Here is a 21,928-nt window from a genome sequence, read left to right as displayed (position 1 = left end):
CCACTACACCCAGAGATTCCAGCCCCACACAGTCCCCACCCCCCCAGAGTCCTCACCAACTCCCCCCCCCCAGAGCCCACTAGGATGAGGCCGAGGATGTTGAACTCTATAGTCTGGGGGAAGGGAACCGTGAGGATGACGAGAGTAATAGGGTCTTGGAGCCCAGATACCAACCACGTTTACCATAATGGTGTAATTGTGACATACTCTCACCGTGTCAGGTGGAGCTGTGTCGCTGATCTCCAGGTACAGAGCGCGGATGTGGTTCTGGACGTCACTGTAAAACATGTCCTCCCAGAACTGCAGGTTAGTCCAGATCAGGTGTTCCTGCACACAGCTGTATGCAAACTGTGTAATGCCTGAGCCCAGCTTCTGTAACACAATACACAGCACTGACACCAGTTACAGCATCATAAGGCACAGTGTCCCAGTCACTACTGTATGTAGTGTGAGCACTGGCACAGTATCAGTCACTACTGTATACAGTGTGAGCACATTGGTTTGACATCTTATCCCAAGGCTGACATCTCCAATACAGTGCTCCCTCAATACTGCAGTGGAGCAGCAGATTAGACTAAGGGCTCCTAGTCCTGACGTGGATCTTCAACTCACAGAGGCATAAGGTGCATTGCCTGGTAAAGGCTACTGTAACTAGTGCATAACCTGGTAAAGGCTGATGGACTGAGTGGAGGTTCCATTGATAACAAACTCAACATCAATAAACTGTGAATTCAGGCGAGCAGGACTCACTCTGCAGAAAGCGGTGACCAGTGGAAGCATTGCAGCAGCTATCACATGTTCATCCAGTGGCGTGCAGTCCTGTAACAGCCAACACAAGACACTTCAGGCACTCTGTACAAGGCAGTCTGGGGATGCAGTGTGTGTGTGTGCTGGAGTGTAGCGTGCATGTGCGCACTGAGGTGCAGTGTATGTGTTGGGAGTGTAGTATGTGTGTATGTATTGGGGGTGCAGCGTGTGTGTGTGCTGGGGGTGCCGTGTGTGTTGGGGGTGCCGTGTGTGTTGGGGGTGCAGTGTGTGTTGGGGGTGCAGTGTGTGTTGGGGGTGCAGTGTGTGTGGGGGTGCAGTGTGTGCGGGGGGTGCAGTGTGCTGGGGGTGCAGTGTGTGCTGGGGGTGCAGTGTGTGCTGGGGGTGCAGTGTGTGTTGGGGGTGCAGTGTGTGTTGGGGGTGCAGTGTGTGTTGGGGGTGCAGTGTGTGCTGGGGGTGCAGTGTGTGCTGGGGGTGCAGTGTGTGTTGGGGGTGCAGTGTGTGTTGGGGGTGCAGTGTGTGTTGGGGGTGCAGTGTGTGTTGGGGGTGCAGTGTGCGTGTGTGTGTTTCGGAGTTGCAGTGTGTGTGTGCTGAGGCTACATTTATAAATGTAAAGTACTGGCTAGATCAAGGGAAAGGGAAGGAAGTTAATTGTGAGAATAAAGCAATCATTAACTTTGTATTTAACAATCTGAAATAATTTGAGAAGGTGGATATTGATCAGATATTGAGGTTCCCACTGATTAGTGAGTCCACAAACGAGAGGGTATAAATATAAGCTGGTCAGCAACAGATCTAACAGGAACACAGGACGAAGAGAGTGTGGAACTCACTGCTGGGAGCTGTGGTAGAAGCAAAACACATCAATGTATTTAAAGGAGAAACCTTGGTGCACACATGAGAAGAGATGGAGTGTACGGCGTGGAGAACAAATGTTGCCGTGGATCAGTTGGGTGGAATGGCCTGTTTCCGTGCAGTATAACTGTAGTAACACTACGTAAGGTGCTTCCACAGTGCGAGTACATGTATCACCGAGACCCTCATACACACTTTCATTACATCGAGGCTTGACTATGCAAACTCCCTGCTTGTCGGCCCCCAACTCCTCCCTCCACAGGCTGCAGATCATCCAGAACTCTGCAGCCCGTGTCCTCTCCCGCACCAGGCTCTGCGACCCTATCACCCCCATCCTCGCCCGACTTCACTGGCTTCCCATCACACAGAGGATACAGTTCAAGATCCTGGTCCTCACCTTCAAAGCTCTCCATGGTCTTGCTCCCCCCAACGTCTCCGACCTCCTAACCCCCTACCATCCTGTTCGCTCCCTCCGCTCAGCGGGCTCCGGCCTGCTTCACTTCCCCCGCCTTGCTCGCCCCACTATCGGCGGGTGGGCCTTCTGCCACTCGGCCCCCACCCTCTGGAACTCCATCCCACAAGGCCTGCGTGTGTGAGTACCTGTATTACTGTAGTAACTGTGTATGAGTACCTGTATTACCGTAGTAACTCCCTCTCGGTGTGTGAGTACCTGTATTACCGTAGTAACTCTCTCTGTGTGAGTACCTCCAAAATAATGCCTCCAAAACCCAAAACAATAATAAATTGGTCATTTTCAATCTACGACTGTTTGTGGGACACTGCTGTGCGCAATTGGCTGCCGCGTTTGCCCACAAATATACAGTCAGTTCACTTTACAGTGTGTTCTGTGAAGCCCTTTGGGATGTCCTCCCGACGTGAAAAGCGCTATATCAAATGCAAGGATTATTATTATTACCTGTATTACTGTAGTAACTCTCTCTGTGTGAGTACCTGTGTTACTGTAGTAACTCTCTCTGTGTGAGTACCTGTATTACTGTAGTAACTCTGTGTGAATACCTGTATTACTGTAGTAACTCTCTCTGTGTGAGTACCTGTAGCAATTTTGGATTGGATTGTATGATCACCTGTAAAGTGCAGTTCATCATCCGCACGACATAGTCAAACTGCTGGTGTTCGAGCACAGCTCTGTTCTGCTGCACGTGGAGATTCAGCTCGTGTGTTAGGCACATTCGGGCTCCACGACCCTTTAAGGCTCTCAACGTCGCTGGCAGCAACTGTGAGACCGAGAGGCAGTAAGAAACAAATCACATTGCACATACACACCGTCACACCATCCTACGCGCGGGTAAGGCCTACATGTGTATGTAAGGCCTGCATGTGTGTGTGTGTACGGGCTGTGTGTGTCTCTGTCACCTTCTTGGCCTCTAACACCTTGTTGTCGAATATGTAGGCGATGCAGTTCTTGACGACCTCTAACCTCCGAGCACAGTTGGACAGAACGTGGCTGTTCCTGTCTGTCACAGCAGCTAAACAGCACAAAGGTACACATGACTACAGTACACAAGCACCACCCCCACCCCAAAACCATTCCCAACCCCACCCCCACCCCCACCCCCCAACACCATCCCCAACACCCAACCCCAACACCACTCCCAAACCCCCCCCCACCCCCCAACACCACCCCCCAACACCCAACCTCACTCCCCACCCCCACCAAGAAACAATAAACACGGAGACAGTACAGAGCGTATCATTCCTGGAAACCCACCATTTGCGGGTCCGGCCAGCACCGGGGAATTCACCTCCACACGGACTGCGGGGGCCTGGCTTTTGAGTTTAGCTGAGGCCTGGTCGATGATCCACTGCACAGTGCCCTCGTCCAGGTGAGGAAAGCTCCTGCCCTGGGCTCGCAGATGAGAGCCCTCAGTTGGTCGCTGCACCTTGTGCATGGCCACCACGGGGTAAGGGTTCTCCTACAAGAAAGAGGGAGGGGGTCTGAGCATCTCGGCTTCACGCCTCCCTGTCACTGGCCGTCAGATCACAGCCAGTCATGGTCTCCCATCACTCAGACCAAAGACCATCCAGAGACGAGCGATTTATAATATAACAAAAATAATCCTTGCATTTGATATAGCGCTTTTCACGTCTTCTAGACATCTCAAAGCGCTTGCGCCCAATAACAGTTCAGCTTATGCGTCAGTCATGCTTTGGCCTCAGGGTTAGGAGGTTGCGCGTTTTGTCAGACGGGGGGGGTGGGTCTGTCACATGCTAAACACATCACCCAGTCTCCAAACCAGACTAAGCGTCCAACACCTGTAGAGCAGCTACACATGTAAATCTCCCCATGTGTGGATTGTAATGTGCACTCTCTCCCTGGAGGGTGACATCCTGTTTACCTAATTCCGGAGAGTATGAGGCGCAGGTTGGCGAGAGCCAAGGCTGGAGGGGGCGCCCAGAGTGCGTGTTGGGGTAACTGCTGGAGTCTAACCAGCTAAACCCACACGTAGCTTGGCCATTGATATCGCTGTCTGGCCAAGCTTTCCCGCTGCTTGTCCAGCTAGGACCACCCTCTCCATTAAGGCTTTAGCTGCAGGATTAACAGGAGCTGAGGGGGAGGATTCCCTGCCCCCAGTGACTGGTCGGCCTTTCCAGGTCCTGTTGATGAGCCAGGCCGGGCTGTGCTGTCATCAGCAGTGAGTGGCCTGGGATACTGCGGCCCCTCCTGGCTCAGGAACCAAACTAGAGACCGTCAGAAAGAGGGGGGGGCTTGATTCTGACATTCCTTAGAGCCAGTTGAGGCCAGAGAAGACCCAACTTCCTTCCCCTCCCCACCCCAGCCAGATAATAATAATCTTACATGTGTTACAGTGCTTTTCATGTCAAAGCGCTTTACAGGATATAAGCTGAAGTGTAGTCAATAAAGCCCAGAGCTGGAGCCCCACACACTGTCAGTAAAGCTCAGAGTCAGAGCCAGAGCCGCAGACACTTACATTGCGGTGAAGATGTTCTGATAATTCCTTCACATGTTTCTGCATTTTCTGAGCATTTCCATCCTCCGACCTGATCCTTTCAATTTCATTTGCGACCAACTGTAACCAGAGCAACCAGTCACACTGACTGTATCATACACCCCAGACCAGCTACAGTCACACTGACTGTATCTCTCACACACCCCAGACTAGCTACAGGCACAGTGACTCTATCACACACCCAATACCTCATCGAACAGGTCGGTGGGTCGGTAGGGAGATCCTCTCTCCGAGATGAAGCCGGCAAAGGCCATTCCTTCCAGAACTCGAGTCAGAAACTCATTGTCTAACGACCCCCTTTGTTCCAAAAAGGCTGCCTGTAAAAATGAATGAATAATAATAATAATCCTTGCATTTGATATAGCGCCTTATCACATCTTCGAGACGTCTCAAAGCGTTTCACAGAATATACTGTAAAATGTAGTGACTATTTTGTAGGCAAAACGTGGCAGTGGATTGCACACAGCAGTGTCCCACAGACAGGGGTAAATCACTCCTGCACCTTTCCTGGCTGCAAGAACTGAAATAAGGTGTGAAACACTTGTGCAATAATCGACAGAAGGTTACACACTGGTGGCTTTCCCCTCCCCTCTCAGGCTGGAGGCCAAGATTCTCTCGATGTCAGGGATGTCAGTATGTAACTGTGCAGAGATGCCTGACCCTAGTGGGGCCACAACCTCACAGCGATCCTCACTGAGGTCAGTGGCTCTGAATTTGGTGTTTAATGTGGATCAGACATGTTGGAGGCTCGTGGTTTAATAATAATAATAATCCTTGCATTTGATATAGCGCTTTTCACGTCGGGAGGACGTCCCGAAGCGCTTCACAGAACACACTGTAAAGTGAATTGACTGTACATTTGTGGGCGAAACACGGCAGCCAATTGCGCACAGTAGCGTCCCACAAACAGTCATGGATTGAAGTGACCAATTTTTTTTTCTTGAGGGATTATTATTAGGTGTGTGGAGTAAGGAAATTTGCCCAAGGTTTCACCCTGCCGGGAATCGAACCCCGGTCTCTCGCCTGAGAGGCAATTGTTCTAACCACTGAGCTGCAGAACTCCACAAATATTCTAAGGAATTCTAAAATAGGCACAAAAAAGAGATCTTTTCTCTATCCCAAAATTTGATGGACAGACCTCTGATAATTCAGCACTCACTAGACATTTCACTGGACTGTCAGTCTAGACTATAAATCCAATATTGGGCTTTGAGCTTACAACCTTCTAACCCATAAGTGAGGGAGGAGCAATTCCGACTGAGCCACACTGACATCCTAAAATACTAGAAAATCAGCACTATTTAAACATTCCATTAACCAAAGCAGTTGTTTTCTTTAAAATAGGATTCCGCTCTTGTGGGGAGTATGTGGGGCGGGTATGGTTTTGTGGGGGGGGGGGGGGGAGGGCATGAATCAGGCCAGTGCTCACTGAGCAAAGGAAGTGGTCAGATTGGTTGGGTTGAGAATGTCCCAGAGCGCTTCTTGGCAGGATGTGGAGGGACAATCAAGTAGGGGTTCTTCCAATTCACCTGTTAACCCTGCAGCCAAAGCCCTAATGGGGAGGGTGGTCCTAGTTGAACAAGCAGCGAGAAAGCTTACCAGACAGCGCTCTCAATGGCAATCTAAGTGGCTTTAGTGCCTAACACTCTTCAGAATTAGGTAAGCAGAGCCTCGGGGTGGGGTGGCAGAGAATGAGAGAGAGAGTGCTCACTCCATTCTAGACAAGAAGACATTTCCATGTGGAGCTGATAACGATATAGAGTACATTTTAGTCTAGTTTGGAGGCTTTAAACATGGTGATGAGAAAACTAATACCTTGTGGAAGTGAATCACTGGCTCTGGGTGGATTCGGACCATGTGAAGACACCAACGGTAGCCTTGAAACAGATGTGCAAACAAGCGCAGGAACACAGCCCGTATCTCCTTGTCCTGTAAATGAACAGACAGAACAACCGGACTATTGAGACTCCCACAGAGACCTGATTCTATCCTAACAAGCATCTCAATCAGCATCTAACACAATCAAGGCAAGAGAAGCCCAAACCCCTCAGCTCACACACTGATACCATCCCCTCCAATCAACAACAGAGAAACTTTCAGAATCTCCATTTCAGTCTCCTCCCACCACCATCCGCTCTCCCCCACTCTCCCACGCTCGCCCCCCCCCCCCCCGATTATACAGTATCACACACCTGCTCCCCACCTCCACACACAACTATACAGTGACTATACAGTGATTATGCAACGTCACCTGGAATTTCATTGAGGAAACGGACAGGGAGGCCGGGGAGAAAGCAAAATCAGCAAATTCTAATTCAGGGTCCATTACCTGCCATCAAGAAGAACAAATCAGAATCAGTTATAGTTCCTGTACCTCCCACCCCAACCCAACCCACTCCCAGCCCAAACCCCAACCAAAGCCTCCCCCAATCCCAACACGACCACCTCAAGCGTAACACCACACCAAGCCCCACCTGAGCCCCCAACCCAATCCCACCCCAGCCCCCAACCCTCATTACAACCTCCAACGAATCCCTAATCACTCCATCCAACCTAATCTATCATCCCTCCCACCCTAGCCTCCAGGGCCATGCACACCCAACCTCAACCCCCACAGTGAGGTGGAACATACCATGGACAGTGAGTTCTGTGTCTGCTGGAGAAGAGGTTGTGGAAGCTCTGAGATCTGGACACACTCTGGAATTGTGATGGTTCCTCCATCCAGATCCGCTACAATCACATCTAACTGTAGAAGGGAGAGAGCCAACAGTGAGAGTAGCACAACGATGCGGGTGACGAGGTGGGGCGCAGGCGACAACGGGATGTGTGTGTGCGCGGCGGGGCCGAGGGCACGCGCGTGTGTGACGGGGTGTGTGTGTGTGTGACGGGGTGAGTGTGTGTGTGTGTGACAGGAGGGCAGGGTGATGAGGGGTGGGAGAGGAGTCGGTGTGACAGGAGAGGTTTGACACATTCCCATGACTGCACTGACTCTGTTTGTAACAACGCACTCACTCACCAGGTCCTGCATCTCTGGCCGGGAGCCGGAGTGAACGCCGATGATGAAGGGGGTGGGAGTGCAGAGCACCTCCAGCAGCTGTGCCGGGAGAATCGGGATGTACGTGAAGCTGTGGAAAAACTCAACACATCAGCAACCAGTCTGTCACAGAAAAGTTCAGCACATTATCCGGTCGTCGCTCGGCCCCTTAGCCTGCGTATCTGGTGATTTACCTGTGTGTGTGTGTATTCGTGTGTGTGTGTATCTGGTGATTACCTGTGTGTGTGTGTATCTTTGGAGTCCTGTGGCTCAGTGGTTAGAGCACTCGCTTTGCAAGTGAGAGACCTGAGTTCAATTCCAGGCAGAGGGCGAAACCTTGGGCAAGTTTCCTTACTCCACACAGAGCCTAATAATAATCCCTCCAAAACCAAAAACAATAATAAATTGGTCATTTTCAATCTACGACTGTTTGTGGGACATTGCTGTGCGCAATTGGCTGCCGCGTTTGCCCACAAATATACAGTCAATTCACTTTACAGTGTACTCTGTGAAGCGCTTTGGGACGTCCTCCCGACGTGAAAAGCGCTATATCAAATGCAAGGATTATTATTATTATTATTATTATCTGGTGATTACCTGTGTGTGTGTGTATCTGGTGATTACCTGTGTGTGTGTGTATCTGGTGATTACCTGTGTGTGTGTGTATCTGGTGATTACCTGTGTGTGTGTGTATCTGGTGATTACCTGTGTGTGTGTGTATCTGGTGATTACCTGTGTGTGTGTGTGTATCTGGTGATTACCTGTGTGTGTGTGTATCTGGTGATTACCTGTGTGTGTGTGTATCTGGTGATTACCTGTGTGTGTGCATCTGGTGATTACCTGTGTGTGCGTGTGTGTATCTGGTGATTACCTGTGTGTGTGCACGTGTGTGTATCTGGTGATTACCTGTATCTGAGTGGGAACATCAGTGCAAGTAATGCCCGGCAAGCGTCAGTCAGCCGCTGGTAACTGGCCGACAGCAGGAGGATTTTATGCTCAGTCAGGGCAGCACAGAACAAATCCAACACGTTGTTAATCCCTGCGAAAGGAGAGGGAGGTGGTTAGAGGCTCTCCCTCACTCCTCCTGCCGGGTCACAGGCCATAGACAAGGCCCCATAACTGTGGTTACATATGGTTCAGCACTGAGTGTGCGGACACCACCCACACTGTACACCCACACACTGTACACCCCACACTGTATACCCCACACTGTACACCCACACTGTACACCGACACACACCGTACACCCACACACCGTACACCCACACACCGTACACCCCACACACTGTACACCCCACACACACCCACACTGTACACTGACAAACACTGCACACCCCTCACACACTGCACACACTGCACAAGTGTGAGGTACTACACTAGTGTGCCTCCAGGTGGCAAGTGTGAGGTGCTATACAAGTGTGCAAGTGTGAGGTACTACACTAGTGTGCCTCCAGGTGGCAAGTGTGAGGTGCCACACTAGTGTGCCTCTAGGTGGCAAGTGTGACGTGCTACACTAGTGTGCCTCTAGGTGGCAAGTGTGAGGTGCTACACGAGTGTGCAAGTGTGAGGTACTACACTAGTGTGCCTCTAGTTGGCAAGTGTGAGGTGCTACACAAGTGTGCCTCTAGGTGGCAAGTGTGAGGTGCTACACGAGTGTGCAAGTGTGAGGTGCTACACAAGTGTGCCTCTAGGTGGCAAGTGTGAGGTGCTACACGAGTGTGCAAGTGTGAGATGCTACACTAGTGTACCTCTAGGTGGCAAGTGTGAGGTGCTACACAAGTGTGCACGTGTGAGGTGCTACACTAGTGTGCCTCTAGGTGGCAAGTGTGAGGTGCTACACGAGTGTGCAAGTGTGAGGTGCTACACGAGTGTGCCTCTAGGTGGCAAGTGTGAGGTGCTACACAAGTGTGCCTCTAGGTGGCAAGTGTGAGGTGCTACACGAGTGTGCAAGTGTGAGGTGCTACACAAGTGTGCCTCTAGGTGGCAAGTGTGAGGTGCTACACGAGTGTGCAAGTGTGAGATGCTACACTAGTGTACCTCTAGGTGGCAAGTGTGAGGTGCTACACGAGTGTGCAAGTGTGAGGTGCTACACGAGTGTGCCTAGGTGGCAAGTATGAGGTGCTACACAAGTGTGCAAGTGTGAGGTGCTACACTAGTGTGCCTCTAGTGGCAAGTGTGAGGTGCTACACGAGTGTGCAAGTGTGAGGTGCTACACTAGTGTGCCTCCAGGTGGCAAGTGTGAGGTACTACACTAGTGTGCCTCCAGGTGGCAAGTGTGAGGTACTACACTAGTGTGCCTCCAGGTGGCAAGTGTGAGGTGCTACACGAGTGTGTAAGTTCGTACCCAGCTGTTTGAAGAGCAGTGCGACACTGCAGCCACTGACGGGCAGGGCATCGTTGATGGGCGTCTGTACAACCTGCCGATCGCCTGCTCCCAGTGAGACCGTCCTCTGTCAGTGTAGAGAGATGTCAATCACAAGCCCTCAGTGTGGTGTGACAGGAGAGACCAGATCTGCCATCACAGCCCACAACTGCACAGAGTAATGGTGCAGCAATCACACAGAGCAGCACACTCACACTCCCGCTCACCATCAAGCCCTCACCCTTTGGAACTCCATCCCACAGTCCCTTTGCCTCGCCCACTCCCTTGCCTCCTCCAAGGCACGTCTTAAGACCCTCCTCTTCAATTGCGCCTTCAACCCTCCTACCCCTAACCCCCCATCCCTCCCGATCCCAACCCCCAGCTTGGGTGAACATTCTTGGCTGGCCAGCGCCTTGGGACGTCCTGGCAATGTGAAAGGCGCCGTGTACATGTAAATTGATGTTGTTAATCCAGTTTCCCACCATTTTTCCACAACCATTTAAAAAACACAAACTACACCTCCGGCTGCTCCCCTATTGTAACATCCCTGGACAGCGTGTGGGCTCCTGTGTGTGAAGGTCTGTGGGTGTTCCTAGGACACAATCACGCACTGGCCAAGAAACCAAGCTCCAAGTGAAGGACAATAGAGTAAAATCATACCACTCCTTCCTCTTTCTCCTCATCCGTCTAGGTTAGCAAGAGGCAGCAGACAGTGAGGTTAGAGACAGGGAGGAAGCACAGGTCAGTACAGCCATGGCACCAATGGACAAACAGCACGAGAACAACACAACTCAACCACCTCCAGCGGTGACGAGCCTCCAGGTGGCAGTGACACTGAACAACAACAACAAAATTACATTTATAGAGCACCTTTCACATCGGGTGGACATCCCAAGGCGCTGGACATCAGGGGTCAGGACCTGAGCATGGGGGAGGGGTGGGGTAGGGGTGAGGGAAGGCAGATAGATGGGAGGACGACCACAGGCACGGTCGAAGAGGAGGGTCTTGAGACCAGCCTTGAAGGAGGCAAGGGAGGAAGCGAGGCAAAGGGACTGTGGGATGGAGTTCCAGAGTGTGGGCGCAGAGAGGCTGAAGACATGGCGGGAGACATGGAGCAGCCGGAGCCTGATGAACGAAAGGAGTGGGCAGGTTGGTAGGGAGTCAGCAGGTCAGAGAGGTAGGAGGGGGCGAGGCCATGGATGGACAGGATTAAAGCAGTGAAACAATGACAAACACAGCAACACAGGCACTGAGCTCCAGGCCAAAATCACCACAGATAATATAATTAGATCACTATGAATAAAATTAACAATAAGCAACATTAGTTATTATTAAATTATTATTGCCTTATCCCATTTCCGTGCCTTTTCCACATTTTCCTTAAGATCCCTTTCTTCCCAAGTGTGTGTCTCCTTAAACAGCCCAACTCCTTCTGTGGGATGGGGGGGGGGAACGAGACAGGCGGTGCTGTGGGGGGGAGAGAGAGACAGGAAGCACATACTGACCTGTGACCCCCCTGTGATAGGTATGAAGCTCGTCAGCAGGTTCCCAACCACCGTTTCCAGGGCAACATTCAGGCCATCCACGTGGATCGTGTAGAACAGCCCCAGACAGTTCTAGAGATAATAACAATATCAAGATATACGGCAATATCAGGCAGCGAGCGGGGGCACCAGCAACACTGTGGGGACTTACACCGGGTCCCCGGCTGGTTACACTCTCTGCACAGACACCACTGGGCTGTGTTGAGTGTATAAAATTCTGTGGTTAAACAGGACGGATGAATCGGGAGATGGGGCCACATTGGTCTTTCTTCAACTCTTACCCTGAACACCTCTGTGTGGTCCAGCCGTGAAACAATCACCAGGCTCCGCGGAGCAAACACTGGCACCGTCTGTGCCACGCCCGAGCCCTCACCATCACCAGCATCACTCACATGGTTCCTCTGGGATACAGACCGAGAGATTAGTGTTACGAGTCACTGACCGCTCTTTCAAGTCCTGCCTGCAAACCTTCCTCTTCGACCGTACTTGCGGTCACCTCCCCCTCCCCTGGCTCGCAGTCAGGCTCTGCCACTGTTAAGCGCTGAGACACAACCTTGCATGGAGGGCGCTATACAAGTGCAAGTTGTTATTGTTGACCCCAGCCTGTCACGTCACTGACCCCAGCCTGTCACGTCACTGACCCCAGCCTGTCACATGGCACTCACCTCCATTCTCTAACTGATGATTATGAGTGATGCAAACAGTACAAGCACAGCGAGGCACACATATACTCACTCACAGTCACACTGCCAGTCAATCACAGTAACATGCGGTAACGCTAACTCATAGTGACACTCACACTCAGTGACATGCCATCACACTCATTCATAGTCACACTCAGATCACATTTCACACAATGCTATGGTTACCTGTGAGCTGTCCACTGCTTCCCAGAAGGTGAAGCAGGCACAGTAATGACGCTCGGAGTTGATGTCAGTCAGAACGGCTACAAAGAACATTGGTGATTTCTTCTCAGCAAAGAGCTGCCACCCACTGGGCTGGCAGAACTGGGGAAAGAGAAGACACATTGAGCATTGACAATCGAGACTCAACAACAACAACAAAATTACATTGTAAAGCGCCTTTCACGGCGAGTGGACGTCCCAAGGCGCTGGACAACTGGTGTTTCAGACCCGAGCTGAGGGTCAGGGTCGGGGAGGGTGGAGTCTCGGCGGTGGTGAGGGAGTGGTGTTAAGAGTATTGGAACAAGACAAAGTTAATAAGAGTTTGAAGCAGAGCTGACATGAGAGGCTGTTGCTTTAGCTGCTCATCAGGTAGGGAGGTTACTGGAGTCAGAGCCAGAAGCAAAGTGAAGACGAGAAACAGACGGCTTCAGATTTGTTGTCAGTTAAAGTTTGTGCAGGACTTGCTATTAGACAGTGAGGTAGGAATGGGGAGATAGAGCTGCCTATCACAAACACACAGGTGGAGGTTACTGACCAGTTCAATGCCCTGGGGGAATGGGCTGTCCTCCCACTCTTTCTCTGGGAACCGCTGGATGATACGTCCCTGACACTCACCACTCCCTGTGTGACAGAAAAGGTCTGGTTTAGAATTAGTGTAGGAACAGTGACAGGAGCGGAGTGTGTGTGCGTGTTTTGTGTGCGTGTTGTGTGTGCGCATGTGTTTTGTGTGTATGTGTGTGCGCACGTGTTTTGTGTGTGCGCACGTGTTTTGTGTGTGCGCACGTGTTTTGTGTGTGCGCACGTGTTTTGTGTGTGCGCACGTGTTTTGCGAATGTGAGTGCATCCACACACGACACCCAGACTGCCCCAGTGGGTATGAGACACCCAAACTACCCCAGTGTGTGTGTGAGAGTGTGTAACACGCAAACTGTCTCAGTTTGTGTGTGACTCCCAGACTGCCCCAGTGTGTGTGGACACAGAGACTGACTGTATGAGCTCAGCAGGTGGCTTTCTATCAATCCGGGCTGGGTCAGCTCATACAATTCACATTGGGAGGATGCCTCAAAGACTCCTGTTCCTGAGCTCAGTTCCCGCAATCATGCAATGCAGCCGCACCTAGCCTAGCACTGAGCCTGGCTCAAGTTGGTAGTACTGGTTGGTCCTTCCCTCCACAAGAGCAAAATCATTATACTGAATAGCTGGCTGCTCGCCCCACACACAGCTGTGGTTAGTGAGAGGGAAATGGGAGGCCTCTGGTCACCGTGTAGCTGGGGCTGTGGCTGGGATAAGTGGATAAACCAATGTCCTGTCGCTGTTGGTGCCTCAGTGCTGTAGCCCTTGTTTAGCCACATAGAGTGGCACAGAAACATACCATTCGGCTTAACTAGTTCATGCCAGTGTTTATACTGCACAACTCCTATCCGCTCCCCTATATCTCTCTATTCCCTTCTCCCTCATATCTGCATCAAGTTTTCTCTTAAATACATTGTTTTTTTCCTTCAACCACAGCTTCCCGCAGTAAGTTCCACATTCTCACCACCCTCTGTGTGAAGAAGTTCCTCCTAATCTATGTTACATCTGTGACTGATTATCTTATACAGTATTTATAACCTCTCGTACTTGTGGCAAACATGGGCAGCAGCTACAGGGAGATAGGGCTCCGGCCTACACTGACCTATCGCTGAGCACCCTGGAGGCAGAATCGGGAGTGCTGGTACCTGCCGGCCACCTAGGGAGGGTCAAACCCGCCCTTGTTAATGTTAAACGACCAACTAGTAACTATGCTCCTTCGGGGTGGGACGTACTCAGGGTCTCCTTGGCTCCAAGATGACATTTTTGGTAATGGAATGTCAGAATCGCGCCCCCACTCTGTGACGGTCTCTAGTGCCGGTTCCTGAGCCAAGAGGGGCCGCAGTATTCCAGGCCACTCACTGCTGATGACAGCCCGGTCAGGCTCAATAATAAATTGGTCACTGAATCCACGACTGTTTGTGGGATACACTAAAGGAATTGATTGCTGCGTTTTGCCCACAAATATACTCAATTCACTTTAGTTATATTCTGTGAAGCGCGTTGAGATGTCTAGAAGACATGAAAAGTGGTATTTCATATGCAAAGATTATTATTATTAGACAGAGAAAAAGGGAGTGAGGCTAAGAGGTTTCAGAGGCAGGGGCAAAAAGAACTTGGTCAGAGCCTTGATGCAGATTCTCCACACCATCTTGTACTCTTAACTCACTGTTTGGTAGAGCCTGCAGACAACGGAACTCCTCGCCTCCTTCTAATCTCGTCTACAAACCCCAAGCTCGACCTCTCCTAACCACTTCCTCTACACTTGTCTTGTTTCTCAGCTATTCTCTGCAGCCTCTGGTACCTGCCTGTCGCCTCGCTGCTCAGTAAAACAAGTTGGAAATCAGTGACGATGCTGTGAATGGGAACCACACAACTGACATTCCTCAGCAAAACACAAGCAAAAAGCACTTGTTACAGCTCTGAATGGCAACCAAGCACCTCCCACGCCATCAGAGGTTCTGTGTGAAGCCAGAACACAACGTGGCCACCCAACAACACTGTCACAAAGTTTGCACATCTGTGTGGGAAACGCACCCACCTCACATTCCCCACAGGCTGGCATTGAACAACGGACTTTTGACAAGTTTTAATTACATTCCCTCATTTAAGAACAGGATCAGATCTGGTGAGGAAATAAACAGCTGTCTTTTCACCTCAGGAATTTACATTCAAGTTCAGCCCAGGCCTCTGAAACACATGGATAGGACACACACACACACACAGCCAAGGTATATACAAACGCACACGCGCACAGGCAGGGCACACAGACACACACAGGCAAGGCGCGCGCACACACAAACACACACAGGCAGGGCGTGCACACTCACGCACACACAGGCAGGGTGCGCGCACACACACAGGCAGGGTGCGCGCACACACACACACAGGCAGGGTGCGCGCACACACACACACAGGCAGGGTGCGCACACACACAAACACACACAGGCAGGGCGTGCACACTCACGCACACACAGGCAGGGTGCGCGCACACACACAGGCAGGGTGCGCGCACACACACACACAGGCAGGGTGCGCGCACACACACACAGGCAGGCACACACGTGCACTCAGGCAGGAAGGGCACACACACAGTCAGGGCACACACACACACGCAAAATTAGTCCCTCCAGGGAGTGGGTGCATATTCCATTTGAATACCATTGGATTGCCATGTATACTTAGGATGGTTAGTATGGTTTGGATACTCTTAAGCACGTTGATGGGTTTCTGCAGGTGTCAGAAATCTGACTGATCAAAAAAAGCGACTCTAACCCCATTCCCTGCTCTCTCTCTCTCTCTCTCCCCATGGTGTCTGTGTTGGGGCTCTCTCCCCCACTGGAGCTCTCTACTCTAACCCCATTCCCTGCATCCATTTATATTCTTCCTATCAAAATATTTATCCAATTCCCTGTTAAATGTTGTTCTGGTCTCAGCCTCAACCATCGTCCACTTACACTAAACATTCCATGTTTCAATAATAATAATCCTTGTATTTGATACAGCGCCTCATCACGTCTTCGAGACATCTCAAAGCGCTTCACAGAATATACTGTAAAGTGAATTGACTGCATTTTTTTATGGGTGAAACACAGCAGCCAATTCCAGAAATCCTCATTGTGAGTATTATAGGCAGATACTACCACACGATCTGTGCGAATTACTGTTCACTGGCAGGGCTGGGCACAGTATGGGGCTGATTGGGTCAGGGAGGGGTTTGGGGATCAGCAGTTGTGTTAGTGTTTCCCTCTGCCCTTTGTTGTTGTTGTTGTTGTGCTAGTGACTCAGCCGCAGTTTGTCTTCTGATTAATTGACAGACTGGCCGGGTGGTTGGGTACCAGGCTGTTTGCATGTTGGGGTGAGGTGACGTGTTTAGTCCTTTTTCTTGAATCAATGAAGAACTGGCTCTGTTCTAAGAATAGCCGTTTCGCCTTCAGCTTAAGCGCTACGAGACACTGCCCTGCATGGAGGCGCTATATAAGTGCAAGTTGTTGTTGTTGCCCTGCCCACAGTTTAGCTCAGGGCCTGAAGGTGAAACAGCTATTCTTACAGCAGACCCAGTTCTTGACTGATTCAAGAAAAAAGGACTAAATAAAATCAAGACAAACTGCAGCTGAGTCACTAGCACAACAACAACAAATTACACTTGTACAGCGCCCTTCACGTCGGAAAGACATCCCAGGACGCTGGACAATCAGGGTTTTTGGACCCGACATGGGAGTTGAGGTCAGAAGTGCAAGAGGGATGGGGAGGTGGGAGGATGGCCAAAGGCACGATTGAAGAGAAAAGTCTTCAGACGGACTTGAAGGAGGCAAAAGAGAGGGTGAGGCCGAGGGATTGCAGGATAGAGTTCCAGAGTGTGGGAGCAGAGATGCTAAATGTCCAATCACAAATGATGGGGTGGGAAGTGTGGGGGACCTGAAGCTGCTGGTGTCCACCGAGTGGAGAGCTGACAGGCTGATATGAGGTCGGAGAGGGTGGGGGGGGGGAGCAAGACCATGGAGGGACTTGAAGGTAAAGTACGAAGGTTTTGTCCTGGATTCTCTGAGGGATGGGGATCCCGTGAAGCCAGGCAAGAACGTGGTTGATAGGTTCCCAGAGCCTGGTGTGGGAGAGGATTCAAGCTGCAGAGTTCTGAATAATCTGCAGCCTGTGGGGGGAAGAGTTGGAAAATCCAGTGAGCAGGCAGTTGACGTAGTCAAGCCGGGATGTAATGAAAGCGTGGATCAGGCTTTCGGCGGCCTGCAGTGAGAGGCAGTGGCAGAGGCTGGCAATGTTGCGGAGTTTGAGGAAAGGCGGAATGTGGAGTTTGAAGGATAGCTGAGGGTCAAAAAGGTTTCAGATTGGCTCGGTGAGGTGAAGAGAGTAAACTTGAATGGTGATAGTGTCAGTGGCTGAGGTGAGGAGACTCTGCCGGGAGTCAAGCAGAAAGGCCTCGGTCTCGCCAATATTGAGCTGGAGGAAGTTGGCTCTCATCCAGGACTTGATGTCAGACAGACAATTTGCTGGGATATCAATGGTCCTGGGGATGAGGGTGGAGTTGGTGAGATAAGAGTTGGGAGTCATCTGCACACATGCTGGAATTGACCCAGTGCCTGAGGATGACATTGCCGAGCGGGAGAATGTATAGCTTGAAGAGGGGACTGAGGACAGAGCCCTGAGGGATACCACACTTGACACTGCGGGGGCTAGCGGAGAAGCCGATGGGAAAGGTAGGATTGGAACCAGGCAACAACAGAACCATTGAGATGGAGGTGAGAGGAGAAGTGGAGGAGAAGAATAGAGTGGCCAATGGTATCGAGAGCGGCCGAGAGGTCGAGAAAGACGAGGAGACAGAGAGAACGGTTGCAGGTGGAAAGAATGTCAGCACAGGGCAAGTCATGAGGAGAATCATCACCATGCTCACATCAGCAAGGGGTTTAACTGGTGAAACTCTCCCCACTAGTGGCCCGGGATATAGAGGGCATCAGTATCAGATCATCAGCAAATCACAAAGAGAGAGGTTAGAAGAAGAATTTACACCCAAACAGAGGGATATTAGGTCATGGAACAGTTGATTAAAACTGTATCCTTAACAGTTATTAAAAGGGAATTAGAGAAATCTTTGAAAAAGAAAAATATAAAAACATGGGGGTAGGGTAACAGGCAGGATTGCGGAATTAAAGAGACAACTCTCTCAGCATGTTCACGTGCACACGCCATATGTAACTTCTTCACATTACACACACTTGCTGTCTCGTGTAAACACTCACATTACACACACTTGCTGCCTGGTACAAACACTCTTACATTACACGTTTGCTGACTCATGTGTGGTGAAGAATGCAAACCCTTTTTCACGTTACACACTTGTCTCTTCCCCGCTAAAGCCACAATTTACCAAGGTTATAGATAGGGAAGTAGACAATCTTCCTCCAGAAAGAGACCACAAACACTGAAATTGTACACTCATTCCTCACTGAAGCCAGTGGACAGTCTGAAACCATGAGCTGTCATCACACAGCTCGCAAAGCATCCTCTCTCTAGGCTGTACCACCACAGTGCAGACCAGCTCGGACACCCCCCATTTCCTTCCCCTCCCTCAGAGCAGGGAACTGAAGCTTGAAGGGTAAATATTGTCTGGAGGAATTTACTCAAAGTGCTTCTCAGCAGCTTCCTCCCAGGCTGTTGTACCTCTCCACCTTCTTCTCCTTTCCCATCACACTCACCCTCAGCTCCCCACACGTTCAGCTCAGGCTCCCAGTTGCTCTGTGAAGCACACTGAGATATCCTCTTGACGTGCAAGTCACCATATAGTTTTGTTCCCTTCTCCCTCTCCAAAATCTACAATCATTCACCTTCATCGGTACTTTGCAGTCCCTCTCTCTCTCTCTCTCTCCAGCCCACTCTGATTCCCTCTCTCTGATTCTCTCTGCAGTGTCCCGGCCACTCACTGCTGATGGCAGCACAGCCCGGCCCGGCTCATCAGCAGGACCTGGAAGGGCCGACCAGTCACTGGGGGCCGGGAATCCCCCTCCCCCTCAGCTCCTGGTAACCCCACAGCCAAAGCCCTGACGGGGAGGGTGGTCCCAGCTGGACAAGCGGTGGGAAAGCTGCCAGACAGTGATATCGATGGCCAACCTGTGTGGGTTTAGCTGCTTAGACTCCAGCAGTTACCCCAACACACACCCTGGGCCCCCCCTCCAGCCTTGGCTCTCGCCAACCTGCGCCTCATACTCTCCGGAATTAGGTAAACAGGAAGTCTCTCTCCAGGGACAGAGAGAGAGAGAGAGAGAGCGCATTCCATCCCAACACTCTCCCTGTGGGATTTCCATGTGTAGGTACACGGAGATCTCAGTTTGGTTTGGAGACTCTTAAGCGGGTGAACGGGGTCCAGTCCCGGGAACACGTCTCCCCCCCCGTGGCCCCCGGGGCGGGAGGGCCTCACCAGCCGCTCCGGGCTGTCAGTCGGCGCTGTCAGTGCGGCGGGCGCCGCCCTCTGGAGTGCAGGCCTCAGAGCCTGGGGCTGAGGTGCTGAGCGGGGCCGGAGCCCCGGGCCCCGGGCCCCCGGGCGGGTCCCCCCCTCACTCACCGCGCTTCTCATGGTCGTAGCCCACAACCAGGAAGTAGTCCGCGAGCCGAGCCATCGCCGCCGCCGCTGATGCTCAAGGACGCGGCCGCCACCGACCCGCCGCCATCGTGCGGCAATGCGCCTGCGCCAAACACCCAGCCCATAATAGGCCGCACGCCCTAGCAACCAGCACTTAGCAACCGGCCCTTAGCAACCGGCCCTGACTGACAGACAGACACACAGACTCCTGTTGGTTGGTCCCTTTCTTGGGCAGTGTGTGTGACCCCGGCCCCGCCCTCAGCCCCGCCCTCCCTCCCTCAGCCCCGCCCTCAGCCCCGCCCTCCCTCCCTCAGCCCCGCCCTCCCTCCCTCAGCCCCGCCCTCAGCCCCGCCCCCCTCTCAGCCCCGCCCTCCCTCCCTCAGCCCCGCCCTCCCTCCTCAGCCCCCCCTCCCCCGCCCTCCCTCCCTCAGCCCCGCCCTCCCTCCCTCAGCCCCCCCTCAGCCCCGCCCTCCCTCCCTCAGCCCAGCCCTCCCTCCCTCAGCCCCGCCCTCCCTCCCTCAGCCCCCCCCTCCCTCCCTCAGCCCGCCCTCAGCCCCCCCTCAGCCCCGCCCTCCCTCAGCCCCGCCCCTCCCTCCCTCAGCCCCGCCCTCCTCCCTCCCTCAGCCCCGCCCTCCCTCCCTCAGCCCCGCCCTCCCTCAGCCCCGCCCTCCCTCCCTCAGCCCGCCCTCCCCCCCTCAGCCCGCCCTCCCTCCCTCAGCCCGCCCTCCCTCCCTCAGCCCCGCCCTCCCTCAGCCCACCCTCCCTCCCTCAGCCCCTCCCTGCCTCCCTCAGCCCCTCCCTCTCACCCTCAGCCCCTCCCTGCCTCCCTCAGCCCGCCCCTCCCTCCCTCAGCCCGGCCCTCCCTCCCTCAGCCCGGCCCCTCCCTCCCTCAGCCCGGCCCCTCCCTCCCTCAGCCCGGCCCCCTCCCTCCCTCAGCCCGGCCCCCTCCCTCCCTCAGCCCGGCCCCTCCCCTCCCTCAGCCCGGCCCCTCCCTCCCTCAGCCCGGCCCCTCCTCCCTCCCTCAGCCCGGCCCCCTCTCTCCCTCCCTCAGCCCGGCCCCCTCCCTCCCTCCCTCAGCCCGGCCCCCTCCCTCCCTCCCTCAGCCCGGCCCCCTCCCTCCTCAGCCCGGCCCCCTCTCTCCCTCCCTCAGCCCGGCCCCCTTCCTTCCTCCTCGCTGCTTTTCTCCCTCCTGATCCCTTTCCATTGGTCTGTATTGTCTTGTTGTCCCAGGATGAATCTCTCTGAAAGGGGCTGTGATTTCATGTCGCTATTGTATTGCAGAGACTATGTTTACCTCATTTTGGGGCTTAATTGAAGCATTTTTTAAATATAATAATCCTTGCATTTGATACAGCGCTTTTCACGTCGGGAGGACGTCCCAAAGCGCTTCATAGAACAGACTGTAAAGTGAATTGACTGTATATTTGTGGGCGAACGCGGCAGCCAATTGCGCACAGCAATGTCCCACAAACAGTTGTAGATTGAAAATGACCAATTTATTATTGTTTTGTTTTGGAGGGATTATTATTAGGCTCTGTGTGGAGTAAGGAAACTTGCCCAAGGTTTCACCCTCTGCCTGGAATTGAACTCAGGTCTCTCACTTGCAAAGCGAGTGCTCTAACCACTGAGCTACAGGACTCCACATATAGCTTCATCAACGGCAGAAGATCCCGGGACAATACCGATGAGGTATAAATCATGTCGTTACATCGATCGAATATTGAGATCTTGGCCTAAAACACACACAGACTTTGTTTTATTATAGAATACATATTCACACATTTATATAATATATATATTACATACACATATGGGATTTCACCACCACTCATTGTAACAGGCTACACATGCAGTCTATATATCACAAATTATATATATATTTACATATTATTAACTAGGAAATACATAATAAATAACCTATAATAACCTTGTGGAGTCCTGCAGCTCAGTGGTTAGAGCCCCCGCCTCGTAAGTGAGAGGACCCAGGTTTGATTCCCAGGCAGGGCGAAACGCTGGGTAAGTTTCCTTACTCCACACACCTCTGTTTAGCAGCAGAGTGAACCCGATTATTAGTCGTTTGGCGGATCACTTTTCCAGAATAATAATCCCTCAAAAAAAAACAATAATTTGGTCCCTCAATCCACATCTGTTTGTGGGACGCTGCTGTGCGCAATTGGCTGCTGCGTTTGGCCCACATAATACAGTCAATTCACTTTACAGTATATTCTGTGAAGCGCTTTGAGACGTCTCAAAGTCGTGAAAATTGCTATATCAACTGCAAGGATTATTATTATAAATACAGAAACTATTATTA

The 21,928-nt window shown here is 52.1% G+C and overlaps 1 protein-coding gene across 1 annotated transcript in view; it reads right to left on the bottom strand.

The window, feature by feature from the left end:
• sbf1 (SET binding factor 1) overlaps nucleotides 1–19,731 on the bottom strand; it is a 40,231-nt gene extending 20,500 nt beyond the window's left edge. The window contains exons 1-18 of the mRNA XM_042335228.1: nucleotides 19,597–19,731; nucleotides 12,991–13,076; nucleotides 12,420–12,557; nucleotides 11,832–11,951; nucleotides 11,512–11,622; nucleotides 9,989–10,094; nucleotides 8,551–8,683; nucleotides 7,627–7,735; nucleotides 7,243–7,356; nucleotides 6,862–6,939; nucleotides 6,426–6,539; nucleotides 4,799–4,927; nucleotides 4,572–4,670; nucleotides 3,350–3,554; nucleotides 2,995–3,107; nucleotides 2,706–2,855; nucleotides 751–819; nucleotides 214–372 (exon numbers count right to left, since the gene is read on the bottom strand). Coding sequence (XP_042191162.1) covers nucleotides 214–372; nucleotides 751–819; nucleotides 2,706–2,855; nucleotides 2,995–3,107; nucleotides 3,350–3,554; nucleotides 4,572–4,670; nucleotides 4,799–4,927; nucleotides 6,426–6,539; nucleotides 6,862–6,939; nucleotides 7,243–7,356; nucleotides 7,627–7,735; nucleotides 8,551–8,683; nucleotides 9,989–10,094; nucleotides 11,512–11,622; nucleotides 11,832–11,951; nucleotides 12,420–12,557; nucleotides 12,991–13,076; nucleotides 19,597–19,651 — 2,088 coding nt within the window. The 5' untranslated portion in view covers nucleotides 19,652–19,731. The remainder of the gene's footprint in view (nucleotides 1–213; nucleotides 373–750; nucleotides 820–2,705; nucleotides 2,856–2,994; nucleotides 3,108–3,349; nucleotides 3,555–4,571; nucleotides 4,671–4,798; nucleotides 4,928–6,425; nucleotides 6,540–6,861; nucleotides 6,940–7,242; nucleotides 7,357–7,626; nucleotides 7,736–8,550; nucleotides 8,684–9,988; nucleotides 10,095–11,511; nucleotides 11,623–11,831; nucleotides 11,952–12,419; nucleotides 12,558–12,990; nucleotides 13,077–19,596) is intronic.
• Between the last annotated feature and the right edge of the window lie 2,197 nt (nucleotides 19,732–21,928).

The sequence above is a fragment of the Callorhinchus milii genome, unplaced genomic scaffold (genome assembly GCF_018977255.1).
Source record: "Callorhinchus milii isolate IMCB2004 unplaced genomic scaffold, IMCB_Cmil_1.0 Scaffold5, whole genome shotgun sequence".
In the NCBI taxonomy this organism is placed as follows: domain Eukaryota; kingdom Metazoa; phylum Chordata; class Chondrichthyes; order Chimaeriformes; family Callorhinchidae; genus Callorhinchus; species Callorhinchus milii.
Note: the sequence above shows the minus strand (reverse complement) of the source record. Positions and strands in the feature narration are given on the sequence as shown.